The 16,847-nt window shown below is 40.1% G+C and overlaps 1 protein-coding gene across 1 annotated transcript in view; it reads right to left on the bottom strand.

The window, feature by feature from the left end:
* The window catches only part of CWF19L2 (CWF19 like cell cycle control factor 2), a 69,020-nt gene extending 53,153 nt beyond the window's left edge, over positions 1–15,867 (bottom strand). The window contains exons 1-5 of the mRNA XM_032680223.1: positions 15,767–15,867; positions 5,373–5,480; positions 4,531–4,650; positions 3,038–3,145; positions 623–742 (exon numbers count right to left, since the gene is read on the bottom strand). Of these exons, the coding sequence (XP_032536114.1) occupies positions 623–742; positions 3,038–3,145; positions 4,531–4,650; positions 5,373–5,480; positions 15,767–15,841 (531 nt within the window). The 5' untranslated portion in view covers positions 15,842–15,867. The remainder of the gene's footprint in view (positions 1–622; positions 743–3,037; positions 3,146–4,530; positions 4,651–5,372; positions 5,481–15,766) is intronic.
* Between the last annotated feature and the right edge of the window lie 980 nt (positions 15,868–16,847).

Below are 16,847 nucleotides of genomic sequence, written 5' to 3'. Positions count from 1 at the left end.
TACTGTAAAATGTAAGGACAAGTAAATATTAGATGGTGATCAGTAACTGTGTTTTGAGATCAGACTAAATTGCATTTAAGGTTGTCAATGAAACAGTCATCAACTGCATGTAAATAGAATTAATTTAATGACAGCAACCCCGTTCGCAGTGAGACCCTGATCCACTCCTGTGTTCACCAACAACTGGGACATGAAAGGCACAGCAACTGCTCTGAATTCTTTCTTCAGGAAAAAACAAGCCTTAGCACTCTAGACTTTAAGACAGTAACTTAAGTAAGCTTTTATCAAACAAACCAATGGTGCTCCTGTCACACACATCATGGAGAAGGTGGCCAGACCAACAATCTGTCATTTTCATTAAGTAAAATATCTCAGGAGCCCTTCAAATATTACAGAACTTAGCATTAACAAAACTTCCTTTCTCCTTACCTAGAATATAGTTTAAAGGCCTTTCTCCACAAGAGAAACTTGGATATATGAAGCCTTCCCATCCCAAACAGACCAATTTAATTAAAATAACTATCACTTCATGCATCAGGCATTAGTTTAAATAACAACAAAGACATATATTTGAACCGAGTAGTAAAATGCAGAAAAAATTTAATATATTAATTCCTCCTACCTGCTGAATTTCTTGAGCTTTCTGTCGTTCCAATACTTTTTCTTTGTGTCTTTCACCTTTGACAGCTGCTACTGATGTTGTTTTCAATGACATGAAGTCTAAATTCATCCATTCTTCTCTCTATAAAATAAAAACAGAGAATCAACGTTCATAATTCCAACAGAAACACGGCTTATGTACAAACCAAACTAGTGCAACTACTGACAAATGTTTCTGACAATAAACAGTACAGGCTTTACAAACACATATAAAATACTTTAATGAAAAGAAAATACCATTTTAAAAACCCCAATCTTTCAATTTTTTAATACACAAGTAAATTGCATAAATGTCTTTCCATAATTTGAAATATATCTTCACAACATATTTAAGACACTAGTAAACAAGAGATTTTACAGACTACTAATTATTTGCTTCAAGAAACACTGTACATCTCATCTTGTTAATTTTGACCTCCTGACCTTTTATATCTCTTCTAGTGCATACAAAATCTGCAATCGGTAACAGAGCATAGTTTATACCTTGGATATCTAGGCATTAACTGCACCCTCAAACTGAAACCTGTAAACTGTACCCAAGATATCAGGTAGAAAACTGCATTTACAAAACCTAAGCCAGACCAAGGAGATTTTAAAAATTAGGACTAAGCTACAGAAAAGTGGCATATGAAAAGCCTAGATATAACTACTACGTTTATACACACAAATCCAGAAGCCTCAAAAGAAGGTATGACATACACATATAAGCAATTACTCTATAAAAAGAAGTATTTGGAGCAATTCTATGATTCTAGCATAGAAACCAAAATGACAAGATTACATCTATTTTGAAGCATCTTGCAGAAGAGTCTTGCTATCTTCAATAGGGTTCAAGTCTGAGCTGTCAATCTGAACAGATGCTACATGTCACGCTATCACTGTTATTTAAAAATTATATTAGGCAACACAACAGGGAGTTTCAGGGGTGAAACCCAACATTCCACTTCTCAGATCTCCTCTAAGAGAAAGAACTGAAAAATAATCTATCTTCAAGTGATTCAATAATACCTATGCCCATATTAGCCAGCAACATGAATCAACAAACGTGGATGTGCATGGGACCTCTGGAGAAAGTCATCTGGTCTAAACCCCTGCTCAAGCAGGGACACCCACAGACAGTTGCCCAGGACCATGTAGAGGTGGACTGTAAATACATCCAGGGATGGAGATTCCACAACCTCTCCAGGTAACCTGTGCCAGTGCCTGGGCACCCTCACAGTAAAACAAAGTTTCCTGATGTTCAGAAGGAACCTCCTGTGTTTCAGTTTGTGCTCATTGCTCCTGGTCCTGTCTCTGAGCACCACTGAAAAGTGCCTGACTCTGACTCTCTACAGGCTTCAGATTTGTGGTTTGAGGATTTTTATTTTTGTTTCTGTCTTTTCTTTTTTTTTTTTTTTAAGCAAGCACTCTAGACAAGGCCAAGACTGGTCACATCAAGCACCTTAGGTGCACTTTGAGAACACATTTTCTCATTTAGTTTAATCCAACAGGAAATGGACTTATGTGTTCCAAGACTTCTTCATAATATAAGCTAAAATAAAAAAGTAGGGATGACTAGGAAATTCCTGTCAAAAGCACACTCTTCATCCAAAACCAGACAAGCCAAGGCCATACACTATACCAAAAAATGCTTTAAAAAAAGGTGGTTGCAGTATAAATTATCAAGACACACACTGCATTACTTCATACTTTTCCAAGACAATAGATATGATTCAGAGTCCCTTTTTATTTCTCTTAACAAGATGCACCAATTCAGACTGAGAAACAGGGACTTTTTTCAGGAGAAAAAAAATTTAGACACTAAATTAAAAATCATTTCTACACAACTGAGGATGTTATGGTATGTGACTATACTTGTTACTAAAATCACTGCAGTTCATTTCAGTATTACTCCATTTTCCAGAATACTGGGCACAGAATTCACTCAGGAAAATCAGAAGAGGCACTGATGCCATAAAAACTATCACTGAGAAGTTCTACACCTCTCTTCCTTATATCTGTTTAAGCACCATAGAAGGAAAAATTCATTCAATTATAGAACACCCACCAAAATTATGAAGAAAAAATAACATATCTAGTCAAGGCCATTAAGCTGACCTCTTCAAGAATATCAAGTTGTTAGATGATGAAAACAAATGATGATGAAAGGAACAGGTGCAGGGCAACATTAAGAGCAGTGCTTTCGTAAACACTAAGAGCTATTAGGTAGAGAAGTCTTCCAGTGAATGAAAAGTAGCATTCACCTAGCTAAGCAAAGACATTTGTATGTAAAATAGGTTTTGTTCAACACACTGCAAAAGAGCTGTCAAGAAACCTAAGCATGTTTCACAGTTGGTCATGCTGAATTTATCACTGGACTAGTTATCAGCCTGCTCACCTGCAGTGAGGGTTCTTTCACAGCATCTGGTTGCTTGTTGACCTTCCCAGCCTTTTCTGTGTCATCTGACTGTGACACATTTGACTCAACCCATTCAACTGAAGAATCCTAAAAAGAGAGTTTAATGTAAAGAATAATAATAACACCTTAACACATTAGTTGATAAAATGCAATGCTAATCAAGTATATTGATAATCAAAATCCTGAATTGATAATCAAAAATTAATCATGATTAGCATTACTAATATAATACTGTTTAATATTTTAAAATACTGATAATAAAACCAGAATATTGATATTCCCATAGAAGATTGTTCCTTCATGATCAAAAGACTCCATTATACTTCATGAGCACATCACATTATATAACACTACTTCATACTGGTATTTGCATAACACTGCTAAAGCTAAAACTGTCATAATAAAAACAAAATCAAAATCAATTGGGATTAAGACATTACAAAAACAAAATAAAAAATGCATTACTTCATTACTAAGTATGTTTTACACTAAAAAATAAAATCAGCTACACAGTACAATATAAAGCACTGTACATGCTATTGCCTCCTCTTTTCATATCCAGCTTCCTACACTTGCACACTTTTGCACTTGAAGTAAATAGGACTCCATTGACAGTTGCTTTGCTATTTACATGAACCTGTCATAGGAATAACAGACTTTGGATTGAAGTTATAGCCAGGACTGTGTTGTATCCTAGGAGTCACTGTTGTGGTCTGAAGGGTTTTGGTGACTCCCATGTGAAAATGCAGGACATTGTGCCTTAGGTTACTTCCCACACTGATATCATGGTTCATCTCTGGTATCAGTCCCTAAAAAATAAATTTCATCATGCTGCATATTCCTTCACTCAACAAAATAGACTCTCTGACTCTCTGAAAATTAAAAATCACAGTGCCAGCTGACTCACACCAAAATGCTGGGAGGATGTTTTCCACAATGTGGAAAAACACACTGAAAGCAGCACCAGGTTTCTAATGCAGTCTCTGTGCTGTTTTGCCAGTGTCCCTCAATGTGAAAGCATCTGCTTACAGACTCAAATGCACTTGAGTCATGTACAATTTCCATGTTGCTGGGAGTGTCCATGGTTGAACATCCATGGAAAAAGGCAGAACTAACTCACGCTTAAAATCAAAGTTTATTTGCACTTTCAGACACATCGTTCCACCATATACCAGGGTCAACAGGGTACCTACGAATTTTTCCTCTCTACCCCAGAATAAGGATTTTTTATAAATCCTTTAGTTCCTAATGAGTGACTTCAATATTATAAAATTCACAGGTAGCCACATAACAGCCTATGTTAAATTGATTAAATACTCAGTATATTAAAATCGATAAATTTTGCCACCGTTTTTTCCAACAGAAAATGGTAAGAATTAGTCTAAATTTTACTAACCACGTCTACCCACAGTGACTTAAATGGTTCAAGTTTTACGACTGTAATTTGAAGTATTTTAAAATTCCTTACTTACTGAAGAACTATCAGATAAGTCATCCTTCTTTTCAGATTTTTGTTTCTTACTTTTCTTCTTTTCTTTCTTAGCTTTTTTTGAATGCTTATCCTTTTTCTTCTTTTTCTGCACAGAATGTTCCTACAAGTAAATGTTTGTAAATGAGATCCAGTAAACCAAATCACACACATACAAGAAGAATAATCACAACCCACTTACCAAACCACACTGAAAAAAGGTAAACCACACATGGCTATGTTTTGCTTTTACTAACCTTTCTCTCTTCTGTGGTGGGAGGGATGGGCTGGGGTGGGGTGGCAGAGGCAGGGAGGGCATGCCTCACATCCATAATTGGTTTTTCTTCCCCCTCTCAATATGCTTTTCACTGAGGCACTGTAACTATACATAGAATATCTGCTACACTACATTTATTTTGGTTAAATCTATTTCTTCGGGTATCACTACATCATTAACACACATCTTTCCTTTGTTGAAATATCAGCACAGATTGCTACACTAAAAGGATGTGATATTCAGAGGCTCCATTAGGATTTCTCCTGTGAGTGACCACAAACAAGATTGCTATGAAGCCTTGGATCCTCCAGATTTCTTCCCATGAGACTTGTCTGGCAGCACTTGCTCTTCTGCATTTTGTAGAAACTAAAGATGGAATTGAATGATGGAAATTTTTTGTCTTTGCAAGTAAAAGATTATTTCCATGTTAAAAAAAGCTAATATCAAAACATAAAGAAATCAGAAATTAGGAAGTTTTTAAAGATCATCTTAAAGCCCTCAAAGCCTTCTATTCACACAAACATGCTGTAAAGCTAACAATCCAATTCAATGATTTACAGTTCCATCACCTTTTCCAGTTGTTCCACACGTTCATTCATATCAGCAAGCATCCACATATCTTCACCTTGTGGATGTTTTAGCAGCTTGCACTTCTCCTTTTCATAATTAATTTTGACCTAAGATGAACACAGAAGAAAAATAACCAGTGGGAGTTCAGTAGCATTTCCTTACAAACACACCTCTGCAAGCCACACTGACACAACCATACACAATGCTGAAAACTGTGCTTGGGAACTTTTCCTTTTAGAGGACAGCAATAAAAATATTTTTGGATTACATGTCAAAGGGGACATTCAGCTAGAACATATTACACACTCGCTTTCTTAAGCTACAGCCTTGCAGGTCCTCTATCACTGATTTCATCCCATCATCCTAAATAAGTGTGACACAAAGACATTCAGCTTCCATTCTTCATTCTGAGAAGTCTTCTCTTATTGCAACCTTCATGAACTGAATACATTATATGATACAGTGGACTTCTGAGTTTCTAGTTCAAAAAATTCTCTGGGCAATTACTGCATTGCAAAGCACAACTCACCATCTGTTAGCAAGCCTATCTCTGTGCACATTCAACTTTGAAAATATCTCAGCCAGATGCAAACCTTGAAACTGCAGAAATCCACACAAATATTCTAAGGGAGTATACAAGTATACAAGGATTAACTTTTTGGGCTGCAGAATGTTCCTCCCTTTCTGGTTATGGAGATAAAACTAGAAATACTTTCACTACTGCTTCTGAAAAAAATAACCATCACTGCAGACAGTTTCAATTCCTGGAAAGGATTTTTATAAGCCTCATAAATAGAAGAACTATTTTTTTCAGCTTCTGAAGTTCCCTCTATTACTCCCAGCAGAAACTTTCAGAAGCAAGTTTACTTAATATAACTTGACATTAGGAAACTCTTTGTCCCAAAGTGCAATACAGCACATCCTAGTTAAATAGGAGGAAAGTTATTTTGTATTATTACACCCCTGATTTTGTGTTAGATAAGTCTTGCAAGTTTGAGAGTGCTTTTGGTTTTTTATTCGTTTGAGGGTTTTCTTTTAAAATAACTAAAATCAAAACAAAAGGCGGAGTTCGGAATTTTTATCCTGAAACACCAAGTTTCTCCAGAAAGCGTTGTCAAACATAAGCCAAAGGAACACATACAAGTTTTAAAAAGACCAATATTTAAAACAAACAAACAAAAAATCTCAGGAGATCAGACAGCTAGTTGAAGTCGTTCCTCCTGGTCAGCTATTAGCTCTCTACATATACGCCTGCGCACTGCACAAGACAGTAATCTCCCTACCACAGGCCAGTTTCTCCCTTTCTGATACAGCCAAGAAGGAAATCTGCAGCTTTTGTCCTGACAGCAAACAGTGCTTGCAGGAGGATGACCAATATACTGTAAGGGTTCAAGGAACAGAAATACGTGACAAAAAAGGTAAGATGAAGAGGATATTTTTTAAAAAAGCACTAATTCACAAGGTAGGACCGCTGTTGTACTTTTTAACATTGTCGCCAGCACTACTGAAAGTGACACAACACAAAGAACAAAAAACTAAATAAAGCAAAAAAAAATCAAAATACTACACATCTGTGCCAAAACAAAGCACCCTTTAAAACCTTTCTTGTCTACTTTCTTAGAAAATCCAGGAGATAAAATTTTTAATGTACTTAAATGGAAGCAAAGCAAGGCTGGTACCCACACTTCTTGATTTTAAACAAAGGAATACTGCAAAACAAAAAATAGTATAAATCTGCTCGAATAAAGAGGTCAAATCTTGGACTTCCACCTCTAGAATGAAGCTGACAGTCTACAAAGGTGAATGCTACCTCTTAAAATATAAAAGGCAAAGATAAAGAAAGAATGAGTTAAGAACACACTGAGTAATTTATTTCAATATCAAAATAATTTTCCAGTTTGCAAATAAACAAAACAACAAAAGAATAAGTAGGACTATAATTCAGTGAGAATGGAACAGTCGTTAAGCATAACACAGAGTCGTCAAAACCACCCAGGACTCAAAAAAAAGCAGGCATGTTTCCTGCTATCCCTCCATGATGGAGAGCGCACTGGCTAACCCTGGCCACCCTAAGGCATCTGGGACAACACCCTTAAAAATTCATGCAGAAATCACTGACTGATATCTTCTGTTCTAGTCCACTGAGATGATGTTGACCCTTTTGTCTTAAAAATACATTCATTTGACTAAAAAAAAGGTAACTAAACATAGCACATCCATGGACAAGAGAAGGATAATAACTTCAGCTATGCAACTCACAAAATGTCTACAAGTCACATACTCCAAACTTAAATTTATAACTGGACAGAGATGAAACAGTGGAGATAAAGGGAACCTGAATATGGTTCTAGATGGGAAAAAATAAAAATAAAAACAGACTCCAAGCTCATTTGCTCCAAAAGTAAACAGAAATCACGTTACCAAGATGCAGACTGAGAAAAGGACAGGCTTTTTGAACCTTCCATTTCACTTTTGGTTGAGAAAGAACTGTAGCTGGAGTCAACAGTTCCCTTCAACCCCTTTAGCAATTTTCAGGCATATAAATCTACAAAGGCCTCAAATAAAGGCCAGTCAAGATCAGCTTGTCAACACGTCTTCATTGAGTATGCTCTCTGCCTGTCACAGGAGATTTAGCCTCACCCTTCCCTATAATAAAAAGTATATTTTAAATAAAATTACTATTTCCTTCAAGCTACCACAGTTAGAAATAAACATTGCCTAAAATGAGGTTAATATTACAAATAAGGTATAAAAGAAGATTTTATACTTTTTATTATATCTAAAATAAACAGAAAAAAAAAAGGCAAGCACTTAGGTAATTGAGATACATGATCCTAATGAAAGAGGTGGATCATCATTTTGGCTGAAGAACACATATTTAGAACACAGACTGACTAGAAATCATCATCAGACTACAGATTGTTGTCTCCTGAATACTAAATGAAACAGAATTGGGCAAGTTGAATCTGTAGTGACAGATTAACCACCACGCTGTTAAGAGAAAGACAGAAACAAAAGCATCAGGTGGAAGTTTGTTTTTTCTTAGATGAAGATGCAAAATATAGAAGATTCTTAACAATATATATACATAAAATAATATTAAAGAAAGCTGCCTAGAGATTTAAAAATATGAAAGAAGTTATATTTTCACATTAATTATCATTTTAACCCAAGACTAGAGAGTTAGCAGTGATACCCTCTGAATCTTTCTATCTCTAAAAACTATCTAGCTCCCTCAAATTACAATATTCATTTTTTATTGTTGGTGATGCTTTCCCCTCACACACACACAATTATTTCAAGTGAGGATGAGGAGGAAAATCTGTCTACATTACTTCATTAGCTTCAAAACTTACCTTTATATTCTACTTGTCTTTTATAAACATGCAGGGCTTACTAGCATCTCATAAAATGTAGAAAAGAAGGAAAAACTAATTAGTTTAATTAAATCCCCTGTCATACTTACTGTTCTATTTATGAAGGTCAACCCACAGGATTTCAAGCATTTAATTCACATTAAGGTTCATTAATACTTAACATACCACAAAAATATCCAATAATTTATCCTTTCCCCTTTACAAACGAGTACTTAACATGAAGTACATTTTAGGTCATCACTGCAATATTTTTAAGTTTTTTTCTCCATAAATACAGGATGCTACATTTCTGAAATATCTCTATTTCAAGAGTAATGCAACAATTATGCAAATGACTGTGCAAGATACATATGAACAGAGAGAACCATTACAAGCAACAACCTGTCAAGAAGGGCAAGCATCAAGCCACATCACGGACTTCCGTGACACCCTAATAAAGGTGCTCAGAGTCTCCTTTGCAACAAACACAGGGTGAAGCCTAAGGCTGGCAAAGCACTTTGAACGGTTAGTTGATAAGGTGCTATTAAAACAATAATTACAGCACTATGTTACCAATGTTTGCCATGGTTAACAAAGCCAAGCTTTGTAGTTTTTACCACAAGCAGGCAAAAGGGTTTCGGATTTCACAGGTCCATCTGGATGTGGAAGGAAACCAAGCTCAAAGAAAGTGATTTCCGGTTTTCATTAAGCAGGTCATTGAAGCCAGCCTGCATGGTTGCTGACAACAGTATCTGCTAAACAAAGAAGAAAGCTTGCTCCAAAACAGCCTGTAATACACTGCAGACACAAACACCAAAACCTGTAAAAATTACACCATGCCACACCAGGAAGAAGCAGAAAAGATCAAAGACACTGCCAACAGCCAACAGATTTAGGTCACACAATAAATGGAGGCTGTTACACAACAATCCCCAAGGATGTCCAGAAGGGATGATGGGATGTCAACCAGGGATACAAAATTCCCTCCTCAGCTCACAGAAACCTTGACCAACACTCTTTCCTGACCCCAACTCTATTTACCATTTCAGTTCTCACCAAGGCCAAAGGAAGTTTTCAAGACCACTACAGAGACCATACAATTTTCTATCTTTAACTGTGGTCGATTTCTAGCTCTTCAGACAATAATCCCCACCATTCAGTAGTCAATTTCTCCACCCAAAAGAAGAAAAGTCACCTTTTCTCCACCAGGAGAAACTCTACAGCACAAATCAGATCAATACAGCACGATAAAAACATTCAACACAAAGAGCAACAGCTAAGCTGCTCTACTGTCTATGTGTCAGCGAAGGGCAGGGCTCCACTCCCATGCCTCTCCTCTCTGCACTGCCCCTCACATGTTCCCACCAACCTTACCCACCCAGGCCTATCCTTGCACTGTAGCCTCAGGAGAAGCCACTTCAAGGACTACCCTGACACAAAATCCCACCAAAAGCAGGGTGTAGCTTCCTGCAGATCAAGCTTACAAGCTGCCACTCTGGCAAGGTCATCAAAGCTACTAGTTAAGCACAAGGAACGAAGAAAAAAATGTGCACTTTAGGGAGAAGTGTGGAAAAAACCTCCTTTCAGCAACAGCTTTCTGCTAGAAAAGTTCAAAAAATCCCCAGTCCTTCAGACATCAACATAAGGTACCCAAAATACATACAGCGAGTTTTTCTTTCTAATTTCAGGACCGCCTCCCATCCTATCATACAAACCCCTCCACTCAATTAATTGTTTTGATAATCAGCTATCAGAAAGGTTGCTGCAGCATGTATTACCCTCCCACCTTCCATCACCCCAAAGTTTAGAGCCAGAGAGCCCTGGTTATATGAGTGCTTACCTTGAGGGAACCTGAACATACCTTCCTTGCAGTTCTCTGTGTGAAAAACACACTTATTTTTGCAAATACTTAAGACTATTTTTCTACTCTCAATATTCCAATTATTGTTAAATCCACAAAGTTTTCCCAAGGAGGACAGCAGCGGAAACACAAGAAAGAGCTTAACTTCCACCCCAACTTGCCAAATCGCAACTAAAGGCAGGTTTTTCTGCACAAGGAATAGTCAAATCACATCACCCTCAGAGGCCATAGAGTGAAAGACTCAAAGTCCATGGAAAAAAAACAAGTAACAGAAGAGCAACCCTAAAATACAGAAATATGATAGCACAGATACCAGAATAACCCACAAATGAAATCTTGATAGATTTTACCAAGAGAAGACGTGTTCATGTTTAGGAAAAGTACACATCCCTGCACTTACCAAAACACACATCAGATTATTTTCTTGCTGTAAACTTGTAAACCAAAACAGCAGTGTCATGAACTATCAGGCTCATCAAAACAAGATGCTATTTCTGAAGGTTAAAAACAATTTGCATGTCAACACTTAATTATTTGATTACTGATCATTACCATAAACATTACCAGTTGCTGGGTTTTACCAATGCAGTTGGGAGGACAGACTACAAAGCAAATAAAAGCATACACTTCCAAAATTTAAAAGAGAAATCTCAATCAATGAATTCAGTGACATGCTGGTTCTTCAAAAGAAGTGCAAGTTCAATATTTCATAACAAAAAGCTCCTCAAGGTGACTTAGTTGAACATCTCATCTTTGCAGAAACAGAGCTGCTGAAGTACAGTTATGACTGAAAACTTATCAGATTATCAGAATCAAAGACCTACACAGCTTCCCAAATGTCTTTCCGAAAGTAAAACGCAGGAGCTTCTAGGACTGCAATCACCAAATAACTGACTTTACTATGTTAGCCAGCTGTGAAAAGTCCATGCACATCTCTTTCTGCCTTTGCAAGCAAGACAATCAAAACACATTGAGATAAAGCCTTGCTGTTCTCCCCCAGTTCTGTTCACAGAATCACAGAATATCCTGAGTTGGAAGGGACCCACAAGGATCATCAAAGTCGAAGTCCTGGCCATGCACAGAACAACGCCAAGAATCACACCATGTGCCTGAAAGCGTTGTCCAAACACTTCTTGAACTCTGTCAGGCTTGGAGCCATAACCACTTCCCTGGGGAGCCTGTTCCAGTGCCCAACTACCCTCTGGGTGAAAAACCTTTACTTAATATCCAGCCTCCCCTGACACAGTTTCAGGCCATTCCCTCAGTCCTGTCACTGGTCACAAGACTGAACAGATGAGTTCCTGCCCCTCCTCTTCCTCTCATGAGGAAGCTGTAACTGCAATGAGGTCTCCTCTCAGTCTCCTCTTCTCCAGGCTGAACAGACCAACTGATCTCAGCTGCTCCCTATATGGCTTCACCATCATTGTCGTCCTCCTTTGGACACTCTCTAAGAGATTAATATCTTTCTTATATTGTTCACCCAAAACTGCACACAGCAGAGTACTGACATGGCAACTATGACATCCTCATGTTTTCATGTTATAAAATGATAAATTGACTTTTCACAGAAATAACAGAGTAGCTACAGGAGAAGTCTTAAAATGTTGTCCTTTTATATAGCTTAATATTAGGTTATTGGGTCCATAAATGGGAAGAGGAAAAATGCAATAAGTTTAAAAAAAAAAAGTTTCATTCCTAAATTTCTCTAACAGTCAAATTAGTGATAAAGCAACCTCTACAGTCTCCTTTGTTCCATATGGACTTGTATAGGACATTTGCTAACACATTCTAAAACTCTGGTACAGAAAAGGGGGTGGGGGGAAACTCCCAACCTTCAACATATCCTCTCCTTACTACGAGTTTTAGTTCTTACTGCAAGGAAAAGAAACAGTTCAAGGGCATACATAAGATGATGAACACAGCAATTCCACAAGCAGCAGCAAAGAAAACCATTTGATCATTAATTTATGTTTCAGTGCTACCCAATGCACCCAGGAGAATCCCTGAAAATCAGAGAATCCGAATTAGCTTTAGGTTGCTTGGAAGTGAAAAGATAACACCATGGAAAAATAACACAGACTCTATAATGTGCATTTCCAGTAGGAAGCTGAAAAGTCACATCACAGAAGTTTCTCAGTGGTCATAGAGGGATCAAGCACCTCTAATGGTTATATCCTGCAGAAAACAATGTCATTGTCTCCAGATCCCTTCCTACACTCCACAAAAAATGGACTTGAAGAACTATAGTGACTAGTATTTCACAAATCATACTCCCTTCTGATTCCCTGTATTAGACTTCTGAGAGCTCTGACATTCTCAGAACTGAGAATCTAAGCTAGTATCCCAACTTAAAAATGTCCAGCAATGCACATGGAAGCTGACAAGAGTGTAACACAGGGTTAAGTCCAAGTGAACCATCTCCAAAACATTCCTGTATCCTCCAGGAATTTGAGGCTCGGCAACTTTTCAATCAATAACTTTCAACATATAGTTTTGCTTTTAGGCTATTATCATCTGGATGGAAGTGGAGTGTCAGTATTTGCAATACGCTGTACAAGAGATGCTACAATTTCTCTGTGCATCATCTGAAAGTTCACTCTTTTGTCTGCTCTAAGACAACTACCTGCAAATCCCTTAGTACAACCTAGTTCTTGAGTCAAAAGAAACAGCAGACAGCAATTCTCCATTTCCTTCTCCATATCACCTAATGATTTTACCGAACTCTCTCAAATTAACTTTATTTTCAGCCTATTTTTCCTCATCTCAAAACCTTTAGTGTCCTTGAACAGCCTGTACCATGACCATCCCTGAATATTTTCTTCCCACCTTCTCCAAGGCTGTTCAGTTTTTCTTGAGATGCCATGCTCAAGATACCATGCTTTCTAGGAACAATTCAAAGTCTGCCAAAACCAACCTGTCCCCTTTTCCCCATACATCCTAAGCATGAAGAAGTGCTCTCATCCCCAGCATCAACCCTTTCTCTGTGAGAGCGATTTTGGCTCACTGCTGTAGTTTCTCCAGCAACCAAACCTCCCTCTTCAGCCTTCCTGCCTCCATAAATTGAGACTTACCTAAATATGACGAGAGGTTAAACACAAATTCATTGCCTTTTCCACAGCAGGTGGAATCCCTGTTGAGGAACGGATTCAGTGCAGGTAGCTCGGTGTAGCTGCAGTGGAGGCCCCAGGTTGTGCCTTAGGTGGTGGGAAATGGTGAGAGCCTCAGATAAGAGGCCATGAACTGGTGCCAACCCTTTGCATAGCAAAGGGCATGGGACCCTGTGGGACCAGCCAGGAGAACAGACACTGAAAGACACAGCAGGAGCCCACGACTCAGCAGGAATACCCCAGACTATCAGACTGCATAGACTTTAAGGGTATAAAAGCCCAGGAATTGTGTTGTTTGAAGCACCAGCTCAAGCTGGTTTTGTGTTTTGCACCATCATTAAATAGTCTTAAGGATCCAGACATCTGAGACTCTACTGTGGGAAACCTGGGGTTGAACTGGTAAGGAAACCAGGTCTGACTGTGTGAGTGGGGTGTGTAGCAAGTCAAGTGGGGCACCCGTCAGCTCACAGGAGCCACCCACTATGAAGGGGCTCCAGTCCTGACAGAAAAAGTCTCAGGTGGTGGGAGTGTGGCTGCCAAAGTGGCTCCTGGATGGTCAGACAGGAAAGTTCCCTTAACCCCAGCACTGGAGTTTTCCAAGACATGATTCAACAGAGCACTAGATAATCTCATCTAGACTCCCTAATCCACAAGGGGTTGGACCAAATGATCTTTCAAAGTCTTTTCAACCAATGCTGTTCTAGGATTCCAAGCAAATACAAGTGGCACCAGCGGAGAAGAAAATGTAAAGGTAAAGCAGGATAATGGTGTCCTACATAAGTTTTGCTTCCTGTTAAGTGAATTTCTGAACATCCAAGAGGTTGAACTGAGCAAAGGAGCATTCTTAAACACATCATACAGCAGTTCAAATACAGCAAAAGACAACAATAACAAACTTTTGCAGAGGAGTATGGTTCACTGTTACTAAGTTAAAGGAATTTCCTTTCAACTGTTTGTCAAAAAGGGGTAAATCACTGAAGAGAACTTCTAGAAACAAGAAACAGTTCCACAACTGTACAAGGGAGATGCCCATATGACGTATTACATGAAGTCCTCTCTCTGCTTTGCCTTGAGAAAAGACATCACTGACATGTAAGCTTCAAGCTATTCTGGTTGTTTTCCCACTACTTTTTTTTTTGTGACAATATCTTTACCCAGTAAGATTTGGTTGCTGCTTACTCTGGCCTTCCATCAAAAGCCCATACTCACAACCTCATACTTTTTCCTTACCCTGTCTTCCTCATACTCTTTTCTTTCTATGTAGTTATCTATCCCCTACTCCTCAAACTTCAAAATGAATCATGTCATCCAACTGATGTGCCATTTATGACACCAGCACTCACTCTACCTACAAGTTAAAACAAGAATTAGCACAAGTTCCTAACATGGCATATAGGCAGATTTTGAACAGAATGGATCAGGATCAGCACAGGTCTCCAAGTCACAGCAACTCCATCAAAGCACCTGTGAGTGGGAGCTTCCTAATTCTTGGCTCTCCCTACAGCAACACAGAACCAAGCAAGTAACATCGTGACTCCACAAAAACACTTCTTAACACAAACACACACCACTTCACTTCAGTGACCAGAATGTTGTAATGTAGGGATACAGACTCTTTAGGAAACACAGGCCAGGAAGACAAGGAGGAGTTGCCTCTTATGTCTCATTTAAGGAAGGTCTGAGACTGGGGCTGTTTAGTCTAGAGAAGAGAAGGCCGGAGAGCGGGGGTGGTGTCATCACTGTATATAAAAATCTGAAGAGAGGGTGTAAAGACGACCGGCCCTGGCTCTTTTCAAAGATGTAAGCCCAGAAACACGTAGGAAGTGAAACACCACTCGGATCAATACCACAAGCGACAAAAAAGCACGAACTCAGTTCCCGGCTGCGCCCTGCCGCTCCCAGTGCCGCATCCCGGCTCCCCTCGGCTCACAAGGGGCTCTCCCAGGGCGTTTCCCCCCAGGGCGGCCCCCGGGAGCGCACTGACCCCGCGCAGCACCCAGGGCCCAGCCTGGGTGACAGAAGGGACTGAGCAGCACCAGGGCAAGGCCGGGCCGGGCCGGGCCCCCCACCTGGGCCAGCAGCGCCTCCCGCTGTTCCTGCTCCCGCTGCTCCCGGCTCCGCTCCCTCTCCAGCCCAGACGCCATCAGCACAGCCCGCCGGAAACCGTGCGGCAGCCGTACGGCAGCACCGCCGCGACACTGTCGTGAACGGCGTCCCAGGCAACGGTGGGCGGGGACAGCGGGGACAGCGCCCGCCCTGGCCCGCCGGGGCCTGCCCAGGGCTGAGCTCTGCTGCCGCCGGGCCTCGGTTCCGCCGCGCTCGGCAGCCTCTGCCGTGAGGCGCTCACCTCATGACAGGGTTACAGAATATTCTGAGTTGGAAGGGACCCACAGGGATCATCAAGTCCAGCTCCTGGCCCTCCACAGGACCATCCCCAAGAGTCATACCATGTCCGTGAGAGCACTGTCCAAACACTTCTTGAACTCTGTCAGGCTTGGTGCTGTGACTACTTTCCTGGGGAGCCTGTTCCAGTGCCCAACCACCCTCTGCTTGAAGAACCTTTTTCTAATATCCAACCTATACCTCCCCTGACACAGCTTCAGGCCATTCTATCAGGTCCTGCCATAGAGAAGAGATCAGTGCCTGCCCCACCTCTTCCCCTCCTATGAAAGCTGTAGTCAACAATGAGGTCTCCTCTCAGCCTCCTCCAGACTGAACAGACCAAGTGACCTCAGCTGCTCTTTATATGGCTTCCTCTCAAGGCCCTTCATCATCTTTGTTGCCCTTCTTTGGACATTCTCTACTAGCTTAATATCTTTTGTATATTGTGGTGCCCAAAACTGCACACAATATTCAAGGTGAGGCTGCCCCAGTGCAGAGCAGAGTGGGACAATCCCCTCCCTCAACCAGCTGGCGATGCTTTGCCTGATGCCCCCCAGGACATGGTGGGCCCTCCTGGCTGCCAGGGCACTGCTCACTCATATTCAACCTGCTGTCAACCAGGACCTCCAGGTCCCTTTTCAGGGCATTGCTTTCCAGCATCTCATTCCCCAGTCTGTACAGACATCCAGGGTCGCTCTGTCCCAAGTGCCCAGGTGGATTCCCCCCACTTCATTCAGAGCTCGCCAAAGGCTTCCCACAGCCTCTCAG

Source organism: Chiroxiphia lanceolata, chromosome 2, assembly GCF_009829145.1.
Source record: "Chiroxiphia lanceolata isolate bChiLan1 chromosome 2, bChiLan1.pri, whole genome shotgun sequence".
Taxonomy (NCBI): domain Eukaryota; kingdom Metazoa; phylum Chordata; class Aves; order Passeriformes; family Pipridae; genus Chiroxiphia; species Chiroxiphia lanceolata.
Note: the sequence above shows the minus strand (reverse complement) of the source record. Positions and strands in the feature narration are given on the sequence as shown.